Here is a 20,797-nt window from a genome sequence, read left to right as displayed (position 1 = left end):
AGGGTCAGAGGATTTTTAAGAGAGAAAGGCTTAGGTATTATCAAGAGAAGAGGGAAAATGTTCTAATAGAGAATCTTTCTCTAACAGTTTATGTGGTATAATAGTTGTTAAACAGGCTACCTATGGGGTTGTGCCTCAGGCTTGCAGAGCACCAAGCCTCAGGCGAAAAAAAACAAACAAAAATCAAGGGAAGAATCTATTACACCCAATCCAGTGAGGACAGCACAGCTGAAAAAGACTCATCAGGCTGGATTTGAAAAGTGCCAAAGAGGAAGAAAGTAACCAGAAGATTATTGCTGTTTCTCATTACTGGCTGATAAAGGTTAATATGCTGGCTATGGAGTATTGCTGCAAGAGAATAAGCTGAATCAAAACCATCTTTCCATTCCAAACTTTGTACTTTTAAAACATATTCTATTTTTAATTTGATGGCCACACCCACAAAATATGGAAGTTGCTAGGCCAGTGACTGAATCTGAGCCACAGCTGAGACCTATGCCACAGCTGTGGCAACTCTGGATCCTTTAACCCACTTAAAGGGCAGAGATCAAACCGACAGCTCCACAGCAACCCAAGTCACTGCAGCCCTCGGATCCTTAACCCACTGTGCCATGGCAGGAACTCTCAAACTGTGTACTTTGATGTATCAAGTACATACATGTGCTATAACCTAGAGCTTTATAATAAGAAAATATTTTTAAGCCCCTCAAAAGTTTTAATTTCTGAGAATCAACCAGAGCCAGGAAACCTGAACCATTTTTGAATTTCTGGAATCTCTCTTCTATCCTAACCATAGCCTCCAAACTAAACACTCCATAGCATTATAACTATGTTGAGTTTGGTATTTTATACTTATCCATGCAAAAAACATTGATTAAATACCTAATGGTCTCCTTGCCACAAGGGATAAATAAATACTTATAGAAGAACACACATCTCCAACCTTTTATACGTAAATTCGGAAAGGGCCATAAGTAGGGACATAGTGAAGTCCATTCCCCAAGTGTTACTTAAGGAACACCTGCCCTCACTTGAAAGGAAGAATCTGGTCTCAGGAAGGAAAATCGAACAGAAATATAAAGCGGATGTCCTGGTGGATTCTGCTATCTAGTCTTCAAACCTAGTCCTCACTCACTTACGTTATGGGCCTGGGATGGATAGAAGGCAAGATTTCCCCCAGGTCAGGAGATAAGGTAAGGAACATATGGTAAATTAGGAAAGAACACAGGAAGAGAGCCATCAAAAATCTAACTCAAAAAGATGATAGTCAGGTCAAGCAGAAACCTCTCTGCTGTGGGGAACTAGCTGTTACCTACTTTCTCTGCTGGGCTGAAGAGCGCCGAGTGCAAATCACAGCCACAATCACCACCACCAGCACTGTGATGACGCCAACGGTGACCACAATAATCACAAGCAGGTTGCTGTTCTTCTGAGGAGTGACACTGCCATGTGGAGGGTACATCTGACCAATGGGTGGCTCTGGGAAAAGACAGGCAAATGATGATCAGATTTAAGGAAATGTGGCAGCCCATTTCTTATCATTTCGAGTTAAGGATTCCAGAGTTCCCATTGTTTTGGGCATTCCTGTAGTTGGGAAAAAAGCAATGAAAAATGAGAGAAAAGATCTAATTTTTCTAGTCAAGAAAAATGAGGTCAATGTCCACACAAAAACTGACACAGGAATATTCATAGTAACATTATTCAGAATAGCCAAAAGTGGGAAAACTCAAAGCCATCAAGTGATGAATGGATAAACAAATATGGGAGACCCATTCAACAGAATATTATCCAGTCATGAAAAGGAATGAAATGTTGATACACTATTTATGTGCTTTGAAAATGTTACACTAAGTGAAAGTAGCCAGACACACACACACAAAAGGCCACCTGTTGTATGATTCCACTTACATGAAATCTCTAGAATAGGCAAATCTATAGAGACAGAAAGTAGATAAGTGGTTTGGCAGTGGATGGGGGGAGAAGCGAATAGACAAAGACTGCTTATTGTTAGAGGACTTCCCATTGGGGTAATAATAATGTTCTAGAACTAGAAAATGGTGATAGTGGCTTGACCTTATGAATAGACTAAAACCTAGCGGATTGTGCACTTTGAAATGGTGGTATGTGAATTATATCTCAATGGAAAAAAATAAGCTATTGTACTGAGTTAAAAGCAGAGAATGCAGTAAGCATGCTTCTTCGAATGCTAAGAATTCCAGTGTGACAAGAATCAGAGCAGGGTGAGAAAATACTGTCCATTCAAGGCTGTGAAAGACAACTATTTGACACCAATCACTGACAATTTCCCTTCCTTTTAAGAAGCAATCTATAAAGTACATTTAATTTTCAACCTGTCATGTTAAAATAGAGGTATATAAACTGTAGCACCTGGATTCTGAAAAGGGGATACAAAAAGTGGGAATAGAACATTCGTGAAGGGACAGGGACTCTCAATTTACAAAAAAATGAAGATGATTCCAGACATAGTATTGTGTGAAAAAACTGAATGAAATTTAGGTGTCCCATGGCAATCTTTAGTAACTTTGGATGAACCAAGTAAATCAGGTCAAGTGGGTATTAAATATATGTTTGTTAGGTAGAAAAACCTCCAATGATGAGCATTTATTTTGTAATGGACAGTGTGCATGCATGCATGTTAAGTATTTATGAAAAAGATTCCATTTAGAGATAAGCCCTTGGTATGAAGTATGAGATATTTCCCATCATTTTCCATCCCATTTTGATTTCTAGAATTGAATTAAGGGAAATAAGTTAAATAGTATATTAAAAAATTTTCTTTTCAACCTGTCAAAGGTGTATGAATTCCACTTGAAAGCAGCCACAGGGTTTGGAAAAAAGTCAGAAAGTCCTGATATAAATTTTTCCTCTGTTACAACAGTACATCATGATAGACAATATTTAAGTGAAAATAATAGAATAAGAAGACATTTTGATAATTTGCTTATGTAATGGAGAATGACAAATGAACCTTTAAATTGCTTTCTTTAAATCCTCAGTGATTAATCAATTAGAAATACTGTTTTATGTCATATTTATTACAACCTACATAATTTTCAAAAGTAAATATTAGCATATAGTTTTATTTATAAATTAATTTTAAAAGTAGCAGAAAGTAATGAATTTGTATGTTTTCATAGATCTAAATTTGAATGTATTTCTTGAACCACCTGTATAAGCCTTCTATACTCCATGAGCAAAATCTTTAGGCCTGCTGCACCTCAGTGCATTTACCTACAAAGTGGAAATAATATTTACCATTTGTAATTACTGTCAGAATTAGTAAAAGTACATACAAAGCAACTGCCTCATTGACTGACACAGAATAATTCTTATAATATCATTATTCTACTGAAACATTAAATAAAATGTTTCCTAAATGAATAAACTATCATGTCTTTCAGATACACTGGTGAGGGCTTCCAAACTAAAAACTTTAAATTTTTGTTTATTTTTTCATTTTTTAAAGTTTTATTGAAGTATAGTTGATTTATAATGTTGTGTTAATATCTGCTGTACAACATATCAATATTCTGTGATAACCTACAGGGAAAACAAATATTAAAAAGAATAGATATGTGTATATGTAAAACTGAATCATTAATTTTTTAGCAATGATATACAATATGAAAGATAATTAACTTGTTTTCACCAATGAATATAATAACCCAGCATTTACCTCGAAATTGAAATACCGTCTTTTGCCAAGTTATCCAAGAATCATTGTTTTTCTTGAAAAAAACAGTCACCTATATTTAAATAAATTATTGCTGACTCAATACCTATTTTGGAAAAAAAATAATACCTTGAATCTCAGGGAGAGTAACTTATTGACAGTCTTTCTTTTCTTTTCTTTTTTAATTGTTATTTCCCCAATACAATTTTTTTCCTACTGTACAGCATGGTGACCCAGTTACACATACATGTACACATTCTATTTTCTCACATTATCATGCTCCATCACAACAGGCTTTAAATAGCACTTTTGAAGTTCCCTTCGTGGCTCAGTGGTTCATGAACCTGACTAGGATCCATGAGGATTCGGGTTTGGTCCCTGGCTTTTCTCACTGGGTTAAGGATCCAGTGTTACCATGAGCTGAGGTGTAGGCTGCAGATGTGGCTCGGATACTGAGTTGCTGTGGCTGTTGCATAGGTCAGCAGCTGTAGCTCTGTTCGACCCCTAGCCTGGGAACTTCCATATGCAGGGAGCATAGCCCTAAAAAGCAAAAAATAAAAATAAAAATAAATAAAATAAAAAATAAAAAAATAGCACTTTCTGTTAAAATACTCTGATTATAAATGAAAGAAATAAGATTTCCTTGAAGTAATTTTTACATTTACTACAAAGGAATGAGGCATGTAATGAAAGATCAGAGCTTTCTGTATCATAGTTTTACTTAACAATTTAAAAAGTCATGTTACAGTAGTATCTCAATATGCCCTTTCTGTGTGTAATAAATTAATTGATTAGAATGAATTAACCTTTTATGTAAGAGCTTACAATGGAGACAGTTGGGGAAATCTCATAGATTTTATTATCATAATTTAAATTTAACAGTGCACCATTTCTGACAAACTTAGTTTGAGTCATACATGGCAGTAACACTGCATGAATATTTTAAAAAACCTTGTAAATTGGAAATTTCCAAATTTTTACTCTTCTTTCTTCTTTTCACCCAGAAGAGATCATGTTCCAAATCAGAAAACAATGAATCTGGAGTCTACCGAGTATTAGTGAGAATATTGACGGCATTTGGCTCAGAGAGTTAGGGTTCATGAGGGCTCCTATTATAAATCTTTGATTCCAGGCCTTTATTACTTCCTCATAAAAGTTCTCATCAGTTTAAAACTCAATATTCAAGATCTTTCATTAGTTTCCCCTTTAGCCATTCAAAGGCTGAATAATCAGACTATCTGACATTAAATGGGCATTTAAGAAAGACAAGTGCAATGGTATCTTTAGATGGAGCTGATCCTTGTTATTTGCAGTAATGGTATTCTATGAAGTCACCACACATTCTGAATTAGGGGATAGTAAGCATTGCTTTTAGAGAAAATAAAGTCTCAGGTCCCTGGCAGCCTCTGGTCACAAACTTCTTATCAATCAGTCAATGCATAACCCTGTTTTATGTGTTTCTGTTTAAAGACAACTTACTTAATATGTAATGCTGATTCATTAACACTGAACTCATAGCTAACAGCACTATAAATGTATGTCCCAGTGAAGCTTAATTAATACACATCTTTTCTCCATAAGGCACATCAGCCTTGTGTACCTGGAAACAGTAGAAAGCACTTCATCACCACATGTAGGAGTAGCTTTAAACAGTGAAACTACCAACAAAACCCCCTAAAATGTGAAAAATTGGCACTAAAAGTATTGCCAAAAGGACACATCCACAGTATGAGAGCTAAAACATGAAGGCAGAATGGCACCTTATTCTAGCACAGCTGAGTTTGTGAGCATTGGGCTGCTCCAATTTCTGGTTGCTTTGTATATATCCAAGGATGATCATAGAGCCACCATAATTATTGGGTTCGTGGGTTAGAAATAAAATTTTAGAGAGTAGGTGAATTCACAAATAAAGAATCTGCAAATGATGATCAACTATATATCTAAATACATCAAAAGACTGCTCTAAATGACGAAAACCTTTAGAACTCACATCTCTAGATTGTGTAGTTAAGAGTTCTGAGACTCAGCCTGACTCCAGAAGGGGCAAGGTGGCATCTGTCATCTTTTGAAAGTTGCATGGCACAATTCAGACTTGCAAATCTCATCCAGGGCCCTGGGATTATTTCACGAGATAATGGACACATCACACTGACAACACACACCGGCACAGAATTGGTAATCAACAGATATAATGTGGCTCGATACGTTTCATTTTATGTGATCTTTCCAAATTAAAGAAAAACACCCTATTCTAATGTACCTGTTCCTGGTGTTGGCCTAAGAGCCTGGGTATCCAATGTTTGAGTAATCAAGGCCTAGATAAGTGTCATTAAAATCGGTGAGAAGGGAATCACATTTTTTAATGTATATTATTTAATTTTGCCTGCATTCCCCCCCCCCGCCGGCAGTGACAATGTTGCTTTTTTAATTAATTAATTATATGTTTAGGTAGGTATGTAAGTATATATTGGCTGGCACCAGGGCATATTTAGTTCCCAAGTCAGGGATCAGATCCAAGTCGTAGCTGTAGCAACGCTGGATCCTTTTAACCCACTGTGCCAGGCAAGGAATCAAACCTGCATCCTGGTGCTGCAGAGATGCCACCAATCGATCCTGGTGAGCCGCAGCGGGAAGGGAGTCACATTTTTTAAATATCATATGTACATTCCACCTAATTTAATTTTCATGTCTGATACCATAAATGATTTCATATTTTTCCTACTAAATTTAATAAAAACAAACATAGATGTCATAATCTGATAAGTCTAAAGTCTTAGTAATGATTAGAAAATTAGTTTTGTGAAACTACTCTAATGTCTCTAATGTGTGTGACACTTGGGAGACCTTCAAAAATATTGCATGTTTCTTATCACATTTTCCCTCAAAATCTCTGTAGTAAGCTCACGGATAGATCAGTGCTCTGAGTGCTTAATTATCACATAGAACAGAAAGCCAGGTATGGAATCCAGGAGTTCTGCCCCAGCCCCCATTTTGAGAAACTGGTCTTATTGCCACAATGGCTGTGCCCTGATAGCTACACTGTATCAAGAGGCAGGTAAATGATGTGAACAGAAGATGGCCAAGTGCCTTTCTGAGGAGACAAATGGATCCAATGAAAATTGCTGGTTGGGAAATGAACTTCTCTCCTATCATTGCAGTCTTCCCCAATAACAGTTTTGTTATTAGAACACTCTGAGCTCAACATGTCTTCATAATTTCACAGGCCTTTAAATTTGAACGGAAATTCATATGGCATTGACTATTTCAACGCATTTCCCCTGAAATAAGGTGCTATATAGTCAATCAGCTGGAAAAGATCTCACAGATAATCTAGCTCAATGTTCCCTACAATGAAATATTAATCACCATTATGGGAGGAAAAAAAGGTTTTTTGGTCAATTAAGTTGGAAAACATATTTTTTCCCTCAAGTATCAGAATTTTGAACATGATATAATGTGAACTGTATATTGTCAGGAGAGGGTAGGGCAGAAATGGTTGAGAATGTATTCAACTATTCCATAAATATATACTGAAGAATCAACTAGGTGCTGTGGACATATGTAATGTAATCAAAATATGGGTAACTAGGGATTATATGATGTGATGGAAGGGTAGCTAACCATATGATAGTAATTATTTTGGATTATTTAAGTGTATCAAATCAACTCATTGCACACTTTGAACTTATACAAGATTATATGTCAACTATTTTCCAACAAAGCTGGAGGCAGGGGGGAAAAGCCATAAAAGGATTCGAGAAGGCAAAAAGAAATAATATGAGATAAGATGCATACGCAGTTGTCAGACAGTCAGAGGCTCGAAGAAGAAGGACCAGAGAAGAAAAAACTTCCAATGTACTAAATGGCCTGTCTTCTCTTCCTGAAACAGGTACCCCATCTGGGTCATTGTGAGTGCCAGGTTACTTCCCACCTGGAATCAAGGCACTGCTGACACAAGAAAGTTGAAAAAGTTCCAGTTCTGAGCTATTTTTCTGGAAGAGTGGAGAAGAACAAAATCCAGGCCATAAAACCATTCAGAAGTACTTATAGGGCCATGCATATGTCATTTCATAATCATTTGTATGTCATGGTCTTTTATATTTTGTGGTTTGAGAATAATCTCCAAATTAGAATACCGATTGCTCCCTACAAAAAAAAAAAAAAAAAAAAAAAAAGAGGCGTAATTGTTGACCTCATGGAGCTTACAATTTATTGGACAAGACTTACATTAAACAAATAATGAAGCAAATAAATATAAAATTACAATTACAGTGTTTCTTTAAAGAAAAGTAGAGTTCAGGTCAAAAGATGTAACGGGAGGGTATGATATGAGGTCACCGACAGAAGACGGAGGACATAAAAGGCCTCATTAGAGAAGAAACATTTGGGCTGAATCATGAAGTATTGCTAGGAGTTAGTTCTTGTTCCTTTACAAGGGAACTGAGAGGTTAAATGGCCTGTCTTCTCTGAGAGGAGACATGTGTCTGGATCATTGGGCGCAAAAAGGAAATGACACAAAAAGGCTGGAAATAGAAATAGACTATTCATATAGTCTTATAGATCACGTTAAAATTATTCTTAGTAAGATCACAGATGATTTAAGGGGTCTCAGCAAGGAAGTGAAAGGCTTGATTTGTTCTAAGAAGATATCTTTTTCCTCTGCATGGAGAGGGGTTGGTGGTAGAAAAAGAGAGACCAGCTAAGAAAATATTGAAGTTCTTCAGGTAAGAGCTGATAATACCTTAAACTGACACAGTGGCAATTTCAGCCAAGCAAAGAGGACAGGTACACAATATAGTCTGAAAGTAAATGAACAAAGCAGACGGAACATGGGGCAGGAAGGAAAGGAAAAGTCAGATTCAGGCCTAGGCAATAGTCCTTCTATCTGGGATGAGGGAGAGGGTAAAAGGGCAGTCAGGCTCAGTGGGGCAAGGACAAAAATTCACTCTTGAAGATGTCAGGCAATGACTTAATCTCTAAAATATACAAACAACTTACACAACTCAACAGCAAAAAAGCCAACAACACAATGGAAAAATGGGCAAAACCTGAATAGACATTTCTCCAAGGAAGAGGGCCAACAAGCACATGAAAAAATGCTCAACATCCCTGATTATCAGAGAAATGCAAATCAAAACTACCATGAGAGATGGCCAAATGACCATCATTAATCAGTCCACAAATAACAAATGCTGGAGGGGGTGTGGAGAAAAGAGAACCCTCCCGCACTGTTGGTGGGAATGTAAGCTCGTACAACCACTGTGGAGAACAGTATGGAGGTACCTTAGAAAACTATACAAAGAACTACTGTGTGACCAAGCAATCCCACTCTTGGGCATATATCTGGATAAAACTTTCCTTAAAAAAGACACATGCATCTGCATGGTCATTGCAACACTATTCACAACAGCCAAGACATGGAAACATCCCAAAACAGATGACTGGATTGAGAAGATGTGGTGTGTATATACACAATGAAATACTACTCAGCCATAAAAAAGAATGACATAATGCCATTTGCAGAAACATGGATGGAACTAGAGACTCTCATCCTGAGTGAAATAGGTCAGAAAGATAAAGAGAAATACCATATGATATCACTTATATCTGGAATCTAATATATGGCACAAGTGAACCTTTCCACAGAAAAGAAAATCCTGGACTTGGAGAATAGACTTATGGCTGCCAAGGAGGAGGAGGGAGTAGGGTGGATTTGAGCTTGTGGTTAATAGATGCAAACTATTGCCTTTGGAATGGAGTAGCAATGAGATCCTGCTGTGTAGCACTGGGTACTACGTCTAGTCACTTACGATGGAGCATGATAATATAAGAAAAAAGAATGTATACATGTATGTATAACTGGGTCATCATGCTGTACAGTAGAAAAAATATTGTATTGGTGAAATAAAAATTAAATAAATAAATAAAAATTAAAAAATTTAAAAAAGATATCAGAGTTGAGCTTTTATGATGACTTATAAGAGTCAGCTAGAAGGTATGTGTTGGAGATTAAATTTGGGAGTTGGCATAGAGATGGGATTTGAAGCTTGGGAGTGGATAAGGTCACCAGATCAAGGGTGTCATGAGAATAGATGCTCTCTCAAGACTAACGCTCTAGTGCACAGGTACAATGCGAGGACCTGGTAAAAGACAAGTAGGTGGCAAACAGGTTTCTTTGACAATGGAACACTTTTCTTTTTTCCGAGCTTTTCGTGGGATCCATGTACCTTGGAATAACCTTTGGGGAGTGCTAATTGAGATCAATGATTTTTAACTGGGGAGGTTTTCTAGAGACAGTTTTGGTTGTTACAACATGGTAGAGGGAAACTACTACTGGCATCTAGTGGATAATGGCCAGGGATGCTGCTAAACATCCTACGGTATATAGGATGAGCCTGACAATAAAAAATTATTCAGTCCCAAGTGGTAATAGTTTTGAGGTTTGAGAAATCCTGATCCAGCTTAACACTTTCTATGTTCAATGAAAAACTTGGATCCAAAGAGCTTAAGTGACTTGAATCACGCATTCCTAATCCATAGCAAAGTTAGTTATAGAATCCGGGGTTTGGGACTGGTTTGAGGTCCTTAAAATCATTTTAGATAGATAATGGTTAGATGTTGGGCAGAGACTCTTGTAGGCTAGAAATTGAGACCCCCTGGACCACTCCAAATATCTCTATATCAGGGAAATAAGGGTAAAATTTTATTTCTGGACCTTCCCTTTGACAATAAAGTATCTGTTGAGGGTCCAATAACAGCTTATGTATAATAGCTCTCATGCAAATATGGAAAGAACTTTTTTTTCTTTTTAGGGGCCACACCTGTAGCATATGGAGGTTCCTAGTCTAGGGGTCAAATCAGAACCATAGCTGCTGGCCTATGTCACAGCTACAGCAGTGTGGGATCTAAGCCACGTCTCCAACCTATACCACAGCTCACAGCAATGTGGGCTTCAAGCCATGTCTGTGACCCACACCACAGCTCATGGCAACACCAGATACTTAACCCTCTGAGCAAGGCCAGGGATCAAATTCACATCCTCGTGGATACTAGTCCAATTCATTTCTTTCTTTTTTTTTTTTTTTTTTTGTCTTTTTGTCTTTGTTGTTGTTGTTGTTGTTGTTGTTGTTGCTATTTCTTGGGCCGCTCCTGCGGCATATGGAGGTTCCCAGGCTAGGGGTTGAATCGGAGCTGTAGCCACCGGCCTACGCCAGAGCCACAGCAACGCGGGATCCGAGCCGCGTCTGCAACCTACACCACAGCTCAGGGCAAAGCCGGATCGTTAACCCACTGAGCAAGGGCAGGGACCGAACCCGCAACCTCATGGTTCCTAGTCGGATTCGTTAACCACTGCGCCATGACGGGAACTCCCCAATTCATTTCTGCTGCGCCACAATGGGAACTCCAGAAAGAGCTTTTTATGAATACTTTATATTACTTAAAATGTTACTTAGTTGAGAGAACAATAAAACACAGTTTTTTCAAAACTGGAGGGCAAATCACAGCTTTTTCTCCTAAACACAGTTGAAATCATGTTTTACAGAATACCTAATATGATTCGAAAAGTAGTTAATATTATTAATTTTTAAATAATGCCCCACCAAAGTGTCAACATTTGTCAAACTGAAGTTTTCAAATGTTGAAGTCCATACAACAATATTTCGGTAGGATTTTTTGATCTCTTAACCAAAATTACTAACTTCAAAAATCATAGGAAAAGCTACTAACAAATAGAAATTGGTGAATTTTCTCCCCCAATAAGAAAAGCAGGATTGATTTGAAGTAATTTTCACTATTGTTATCCTTCATACAAATATAAACTGCAAAATCACATTGCCACAGTTGAAGATTTTCCTGCTTTGAGAATGTGGACCATAAAACTGAATGCATCATAAAAATTAAATACTACCATATCACCACATATTAGCTTTGATTCTACCTGCCACCAGAAAATAATTTAGGGAGCCTCTTCAGTTTCCTCAATTTAATTAAGGGCTTCCAGCTATAAGAGTAAACATGAACTATAGCTTTGTTTTTCTTTATTTCAATTCCAAGAGTGCTTTTTAAAAAAGAGTGACAAGTTGTAAGAAAAAGTAAATGATTAGTGAGGTCTAAATTTATTTGCAACTGCTTGAGTATCCTGACAATAAAACATCATTCTATTACAATTCTTTGAAGGATGAATCCAGCAAGTACAAAAGGAGATAGGAAACGTCTACAATTCTGTCAATATAGGAGGAGGTTTATATAATTTTCATTGATGTATGAGGTTCAAAAACTCAAGATTTTAAAATGTTCTTATTTATGCAGCCTACTTTGCAAAGGTGGGGTGGGGTCAGGGTTTTATCAGTCAAGTGTGCATCTAATTTTAAAATATCCCCTTTCTTAAGGTGTAAGATGTTAGTACAATTTTAACTGGGAAGGTGGAGTTTTCAGATGCCTTTTCTGATTTGCTCATAAGAGCCTAAGCTAAAGGCAAAGTATATATTTATCATCATTTATTGGATCACAAAATAGAAGAGGAAATAGAGTAAGTTTTTCCACTACCACCTATGTTTCTCTGAGGTTGCCAATTCACCTTCATTAATCAAATATCTTGTAATAATCGGTTATTCCAGTAGGGATGCTAGAGGTGTTTCAGGTACTTTGTTCATCCCACTCATTTTACATGAAATGCCCAAAATATCATTAACTGATACAGAAAACTGGGAAGGAGTACTGCCAATAATCTATCTAAACTGGGTCAAAGTCATTGGATGTCATTCATCTACTTTATCTTCATGACTTTGTCCTGTGAGATAATGTATATCAGATCAAATTTAATTACAATGATATTTCTCACTAGGAATCTTAAGTAGTAAAAAAAAAAATACAATGACATGCATTTCCCTCAATTACTGTCATTCTCTTCATCTGAGGTCTGACTCCTGTGAAAAGAAAAGTTCTTATCTGTTGACTTCTCTGTTAACGTCAAATTTTGGCAGGAGTTTCTTTTCAGTCAGAGAATTCATTTTATCTTGTAGGGAAAGTTCAAATACTCAATACCAAACTTTTAAACTTGATCCAAAACCAGAATGGCCAGATGTAGTCATTAAAAATACAGGAGGTTCAGTTAAATTTGAATTACTTCTAGTTGCCTATGGACACGTACGTTGAGATGTGTATGTACAATGAGATGGTAATCCCTTGCAATACTTTTCATCTCACATTCATAAGCAATTAGAAATGATTCAAATTTTACTGGGCTTGCTCATTTTCTAGCTGTTACATTTGGCAATACTAGCCAAGATTAGCATTCTTTAGGACACACAGTTTAAGAGAGTGCATTGTTCTGTGTAATACTCATAACCACTGTTCAGTAATGGATGGAAACTGCCAGATAATTGTTCCTTCTTAACTATCCATACTGATTACCTCTTAATTTCTTGGCACTCTGACTCTGTAAAAAGTCCCAGTAACTTCAATGTATGAAACTGAGTGGCTTTCAGTTAGATCTACCTTGTCACTTCTAATAAAATTACATCTTTTGGAAATATTTTAAATACATAGAATACTTTAAAATATAGATCATCGGAGTTCCCATCATGGTGCAGTGGTTAACGAATCTGACTAGGAACCATGAGGTTGAGGGTTCGATCCCTGGCCTGGCTCAGTGCGTTGGGGATCTGGCGTTGCCGTGAGCTGTGGTGTAGGTTGCAGACGCAGCTTGGATCCTGCGTTGCTGTGGCTCTGGTGTAGGCTGGTGGCTACAGCTCCAGTTAGACCCCTAGCCTGGGAATCTCCATATGCCATGGAAGCGGCCCTAGAAAAGGCAAAAAAAAAAAAAAAAAGACAAATAAATAAATAAAAAATAAAATATAGGTCATTAACAGCCATACATCAATACATCACTTATAAAATTCTCTATGATTGGGCCTCTCTCCCTTTCTTTCTTTCTCTCCTTCTTTAATTAAAATATAGTTGATTTACAAATTTTTGCTGTACAGAAAAGTAACACACACACACACATACATTCTTTTTTTCATATTATCGTCCATCATAGTCTATCCTAGGAGACTGGATATAGTTCCCTGTACTGTACAGTAGGGCCTGTTGTTTATTCATTCTAAAGGTAATAGTTTGCATTTACTAACCCCAAACTCCCAGTCCATCCCATTCCTTTTCCCATCCCTGCTGGAAACTACAAGTCTGTTCTCTATGTCTGTGAGTCTTTTTCTGTTTTGTAGATAGGTTTATTTGTGCCATATTTCAGGTCATATGGTATTTGTCTTTCTCTTTCTGACTTACTTCACTTACTATGAGACTCTCTAGTTGCATCCATGTTGTGCAAATGGTATTATTTTATTATTTTTTATGGCTGAGTATTTCTAACCAACTCTGTTTTATGTACTTGTCAACTATCATTGGAATTGCCTGCTTGCAGAATATGCTAGAGGTTTGTTAATAATTCCAGGCTCATAATCCCCACTAAAACCCTAAGTCTTGTGTTCTTGGCACTTGCAGTGCCAAATATTCAGTAGAACATTTGCCTCAGACACTCTAAAATTAACCATTTAAATTAATGTAACTGATTCAATAGAACCTAATTTATATACTCACCATTGAGAGTGCTTCTGTCAATCAAATTAGTATCAACTGGCCAATAACCTCCATCTCCATGGCGACCTGTTTATGGGGAAAATACATCAGAATGTTAGTGGATCTATAACATGAAAGCACAAATGAAACAAAACAGATGAAAATAATAAATTTTTAAAATACCACAAATAATTGAATTCTGACTATCTCAAGGAAAACCTGAAAGTAGTGTTACCTTTATTCCGTGAATAGTTATTTTCTATGCTTGAGAAAAGTCTATCAGGAAGAAAAGACTCTTTTAAACAAGTTAAATTTAATTCCTCATTGAAATGACATCCCCTTCTCCTCTTTTTCCCTTCCAATATTCTTGTTAATGTGACACCAAAAGGTACAGCAGTGTTAGTCAAAGGGTTGCTGTCCTGAACATGGCAGAACCAAAAGAGTGCTGGTCCTGACTCCTAGAGAGGTAGAGCCCACCTCCTTCATGCTGCAAGAGATCCTGTCAATACTGTTGCCAATCAGGCATGACTTTGTGGCAAATTATCATTATTCCTCTATAAGGGGACAGCACTTTTTAGCACTTTTTACTTATAACTGAGCTTTGAGTAGTCTTTGTGCTATGTGTCATATAGATGCCTGTGGATGAGCTATTAGATATGGAGTAAAGAGTAGAGGTTATGTCACAACCTCAATGGCATGAATATTTCTTACAAACACGGTGAGAAAGGAGAAGAAGGTTTCCTCAGTATCACGTTACTGGAAACACTGCCTTCTATGAGGTGTTCAACAGTTGTAAAAGTAGTCTCTCCGAGAATCAAGCCAGTCATTAACCAGAAGTAATTATGCTCTCATCCACTTTTAATGAATGGCGTTTCATCCCAGGTAATCTCCTTTTCTATTGGTACGTTAGTAGAACTGTAATTATTTGATAGATTTTGAGTTTTAGAATATCTATTAGGTAGGTCTTTTATAGAAAAATAGTGGGGAATAGAATCTATATGCAAACATGTATAAGAGTACAGCTAATTCTTTACTTTTTATTCACTTTGGAGCATTATTTTTAAAAGCTGTTATAATCATTTGGACCATACAAAGAAAGCCAGCTGCTGCAGTCAGCTACAATAACAACATTGGTTGTTTTTTTCACATGTATAGATTTTCTTTTTTCTTCTTTAAGACTTCCAAGTCCTGCTTTTGTGACATTCCTTTGCATTCTTCTTACTAAAGGTTTCCCAAGATCTCAACATTTTATTTGCAAAAGAGTCGTGTCAAAACAACTTAAATCGTGTTACCAGACTATCCATTCCCTAGGATGTTAAGCTCCCAACAAGCAATGATAAATTAATCCAATCACATCATATTCTGTTTTCAGCATAACTTGATACAATTAAAATCAGCTGGCCAATGACTATAGGTATATAAAAAAGTGATATTTAGGATAAAGGCTCCCATGGGTATTGGAGGGTGATGGGGGGAGAAAATGAAATAAGTGGTGATTGTGAAAACTTTGATGGACTGACTGAAACATAGGTAAGCCTAACCCTTTCCCCAAATAGTTGCTGTGTGACTCTGACACATCTGGGTTTTCAATAAGCAGAGAGTAAGCTTTTCCCATGGGACACTGCCTGATCAATGTTGGAAGAAATGAAGTGAGACAGAAATTCCATATGAATGTTAAAATGACTTTTCTTACTTCTTAAAGCAACTAAATTGCAAAGCAGTCAGCCAAAAGAGATGCTAACAGCCCCACACTTAGGCCACTAAAGCAATAAATGATTTCTGTTGGGAGTAATTCTGTATTGCCTAGAAATTAGGTACATAGCCTATGGAGGATTTTCCTTTTCCTCTAGCATCCTGACAAATATCTTTTTAATGAAGATTCTTACTTTCCCAGCTAGTTTGTGGGAAGATGCAGAAACAAGCCCACAAGCACATTCATATATTACTTAAACATAAGTATCTATGAGTATAGAACCCCTTAGATTCGGAGAGGCTATTGATTACATGGTAAATTTCAATATGCAGAAGAAATCAGATGTCATTTGGTTAGAGCTCTGGGTAAGACAAAGGAACTCTGGAAATGCTTTCCCTTTTCTATTCTTTTCTTTTCTTTTCTTTTTTCTTTTCTTTTCTTTTCTTTTCCTTCCTTCCTTCCTCCCTCCCTCCCTTCCTCCTTTCCTTTCCTTTCCTTTCCTTTCCTTTCCTTTCCTTTCCTTTCCTTTCCTTTCCTTTCCTCCCTTCCTTCCTTTCTTATAGCTGCACCTGTCGCATAGAGAAGTTCCCAGCCCAGGGGTCGAATCAGAGTGGCATCAGAGACCTATGCCACAACCACACTGGATCTGAGCCACATTTGCGACCTATGGCACAGCTTGCAGCCAGAGATCAAACCTGCATCATCAGAGAGACTATGTTGGGTCCTGAACCCACTGAGCCACAATGGGAACTTCTGGAAATCCTTCTTAGTTAATAAAGGGCAGCCTGAAAAGCTGAGCATTCTACCCATGCAGTCTAGTGTATTGATACTTGTTGACTTTTTGTTAGTTATAATTAGAGTGATACCACAAAAGAAGATGAAGTAACTTTTAACAAATCCAATAGAAAATACTTTAAAAGATCTATGTATAGTTTTCTAAGGTACCCCCATACTGTTCTCCATATCATCAACAAGTAAGATGGGATTTATGGTAATTTAGAGTGTTTGCACCACTTCAGTATGAAAACATAAAACTAATTTCTGGGATATTGATGAGTCTGGGATCTCTTCATCTAACAATGTAGGAATCAAATATTAATTTTGCGTGCTGCTGTGTTTCTGTTCTCTAAAACACATCTTTTATATACAGATGGCCAACAAACACATGAAAAAATGCTCAATATCGCTGGTTATAGGAGAAATGCAAATCAAAACTACCATGAGATACCACCTCACACCAGTCAGAATGGCCATCATTAATAAATCCACAAATAACAAGTGCTGGAGGGGCTGTGGAGAAAAGGGAACCCTCCTGCACTGTTGGTGGGAATGTAAACTGGTACAGCCACTATGGAGAACAGTTTGGAGATACCTTAGAAATCTATACATAGAACTTCCATATGACCCTGCAATCCCACTCTTGGGCATCTATCCGGATAAAACTCTACTTAAAAGAGACACGTGCACCCGCATGTTCATTGCAGCACTATTCACAATAGCCAGGACATGGAAACAACCCAAATGTCCATCCACAGATGACTGGATTCGGAAGATGTGGTATATATACACAATGGAATACTACTCAGCCATAAAAAAGAATGACATAATGCCATTTGCATTAACATGGATGGAACTAGAGACTCTCATCCTGAGTGAAATGAGCCAGAAAGACAAAGACAAATACCATATGATATCACTTACAACTGGAATCTAATATCCAGCACAAATGAACATCTCCTTAGAAAAGAAAATCATGGACTTGGAGAAGAGACTTGTGGCTGCCTGATGGGAGGGGGAGGGAGGGGGAGGGATCGGGAGCTTGGGCTTATCAGACACAACCTAGAATAGGTTTACAAGGAGATCCTGCTGAATAGCATTGAGAACTTTGTCTAGATACTCATGTTGCAACAGAAGAAAGGGTGGGGGAAAAATATAATTGTAATGTATACATGTAAGGATAACCTGACCCCCTTGCTGTACAGTGGGAAAATAAAAAAAAAAATAAAAAAAATTAAAAAAAATTAAAAAAAATAAAACACATCTTTTAAATTCTGGAATGTTTTCATTTATAGGTAAATAATAAGTTAAACACAGATGATTCTCCTATTGCCATAAGGTGAGAACCACAGAACTGTCAAACGAAGAGACACAGGAAACTAAGGATGACATCAAATGTTATCGTCTCACATGTCAAAGCATTTATAAGGGCTCTTTACTGTGGATCAAATATTAGCTATATTTAGTTAATGTGTTCATTTCATAGGCACTGATTAAGGGAAATAGAGGATTCATTAGACTCTGGAAGATGAGAAGTCAGTTAATGCAAAGATATAAACTACTTCTCCACCCCAGAGGTCTTAATTCATTTAATGGAGCCAAAAACTGACAATAATTCATTCAAAGTGAATGAAGTGTCTCCTATATGTAAGACACAGTCTTAGATCCTTAGGGAAAGGGTAGTGTAAAAAGATATCTCAGATATAGATTCTGCCATGACAGATAAGAGTTGGTTCACTGTATCCAGACCCTATACAGACCTAGTCATGGTTAGTAGTATCCAACTGCAGATAGTTTTTAACTTATCCTGACTTTAAAGATTTAAGAATAACTTAATCCTTACTATAATTTCATTCTTACTGAACTTATTTATGATTACTACAAAAATCACTGTTAGGTTAGTTGAAAATGTTTTTCATTTATCTAGTATTATTAAAAGATCTACCTGCAAATAAAAGATAACATATTATTTTTAGTCTTATGCTGTATGTTTCACAATGAAATTTATCTTAAGATCCATGAATCTCCTTTTTTGCTTATTTTACTAAATCCCTAACATTTTTTGAAATTGAAAATTCCAAATAAGTAAGTGAATATATGGGGATTTAAATATGACATATGTGGAAATATTACCTTTCAATATATATATGTTTTCTTATTATTCAAATAAATCTCAACATAGTTTAAAAAAAACTGGGAATAAGCTACTTTTTTTTTTTTTTTGGTCTTTTTGCCATTTCTTGGGCTGCTCCTGCGGCACATGGAGGTTCCCAAGCTAGGGGTCGAATCTGAGCTGTAGCTGCCGGCCTACGCTACAGCCATGGCAACGCAGGATCCAAGCCACATCTGCAACCTACACCATAGCTCACGGCAATGCTGGATCCTTAACCCACTGAGCAAGGCCAGGGATTGAACCCACAACCTCATGGTTCCTAGTCGGATTCGTTAACCACTGCAGCATGACGGGTACTCCAGCAACTTTTTATTATGGAATTAGTAATATAATTTTACATGAACACAAGAATCGAAAAGTATTATATGAACGTAGTATTCTGTTCTATAGAACAGAAATGATTCTTGTGTTACTGTATGACCATATTTCCTTAATAATAGAAATGAAGGTGAGGAAAATAATAAAATGATAAAGCGTAATGGATTTATACATCACTTAGCCAACTGTGGATTTCATCCAGATAATTTCATCAACAAAATCACTTCTTCCAGAAAGTTTTGAAAACTAACACAAATGTTCTCTACTTTTCAAAATATTTTGAAACCAAGGAATGATGGTTTCAGGAGGAAAAATACAACAAAAGAAATGTCCATTTTTTGATTTAAAAAAAGATAGAATTCTACTGTGTCTCAGTGGGTTAAAGACTCCGTGTTGTCCCTGCTAAGGTTCTGGTAGCTGCTGTGGTGTGGGTTTGATTCTTGGCCTGGGAACTTCCATATGCCATGAGCACAGTTGGGGGAAAAATAAAAAGAAGATGACTGTGACCTTTTAGTGCTATTCAAAATAGTTGATATAATTTGAAATTTATTTTATTTTGGTATCTCTAAAGAAGGTCCAAACCAGAAATTTCATGTTCCTTCCCTTCATTTACATTTGCAAAAGTTATAAGCAATAGAGTCATTTAAAGAGTTACTTTCCATATTTTATTTAAAAGCTGGATCTCACAAGGAGTCTTCTTTTCATCCTATTTTGGGAAGAGACAGATACTCTCTTAAGCAAAATTAAAGTCTCCATGATTTTCCTGCCAGTTATTCTCTAGATCGAGGGAAAAATTGGGCAAAGGTAACATGAATTCCTTTAGGAAGTGTGCTCATTATTATATTTCTTGGTCCTTACCGAAGGGGCACGTATATTGTGTTCATGGTCGATAAGTGACTAAAGTGAGTTAGAATACTTTGTAATGTGCTAATAATGTGAACAAATTTTAAGTTCTTTCCATTATACACGTTAATTATCTATCACTTAAATATGTTTCTATGTTTTTATTGTGCTGTGTGGGTGTGTGTAAAATTAAACAACATAATGTTTATATTACATTCCCACTTTTAGCCTACATGGGCATATGAAAGATATGCCTTATGATAAATAAATCTTTTAGCATCTAGCAAAGATTTAATTCATTTGGAATTTCAGTTCTAGAGTAGTTTTTTTTTTTGAGCTGATGTTTATAGATTCAGGAAGGAGTAAATGGAAAATTAATCTACAGAGGACATGAAGAAAGCTGGATATGGTAGTTCTAATCTATTCCTTAATCCATCCTCTCTGAATGGGATTAACAAAGGGTCCTTCAGAATGGCACCCACAAAATCAATCAAGAGAAAAACATATGATTCATAATCTAAATCAAATGAACACATTAATTGTCTCAAACATTCAATATACATCCTCCCAAGGATGCAGAGCACTAAGATATCTTCTTGATCTTAGAATTGGTTCTCTAAAAATCATTCTGATGACAATGAAGGAAAGTGAATTGATTTTACGTCTTGTATACCAATGGATAAAGATAATGTATTAATGCGAATTTAACACAGTTTTACTG

The 20,797-nt window shown here is 36.6% G+C and overlaps 1 protein-coding gene across 6 annotated transcripts in view; it reads right to left on the bottom strand.

Annotated features, from left to right (window-relative positions):
• Nucleotides 1-20,797, bottom strand: part of DCC (DCC netrin 1 receptor) — a 1,568,393-nt gene that overhangs the window by 106,029 nt on the left and 1,441,567 nt on the right. For all 6 annotated transcript variants that reach the window (XM_021073445.1, XM_021073448.1, XM_021073456.1 and 3 more), the window contains 2 exons: nt 14,294-14,359; nt 1,317-1,479 (listed from right to left, as the gene is read on the bottom strand). In XM_021073445.1, the coding sequence (XP_020929104.1) occupies nt 1,317-1,479; nt 14,294-14,359 (229 nt within the window). The remainder of the gene's footprint in view (nt 1-1,316; nt 1,480-14,293; nt 14,360-20,797) is intronic.

This window comes from Sus scrofa, chromosome 1, assembly GCF_000003025.6.
Source record: "Sus scrofa isolate TJ Tabasco breed Duroc chromosome 1, Sscrofa11.1, whole genome shotgun sequence".
In the NCBI taxonomy this organism is placed as follows: domain Eukaryota; kingdom Metazoa; phylum Chordata; class Mammalia; order Artiodactyla; family Suidae; genus Sus; species Sus scrofa.
This window is presented reverse-complemented; position numbering and strand designations above follow the sequence as displayed.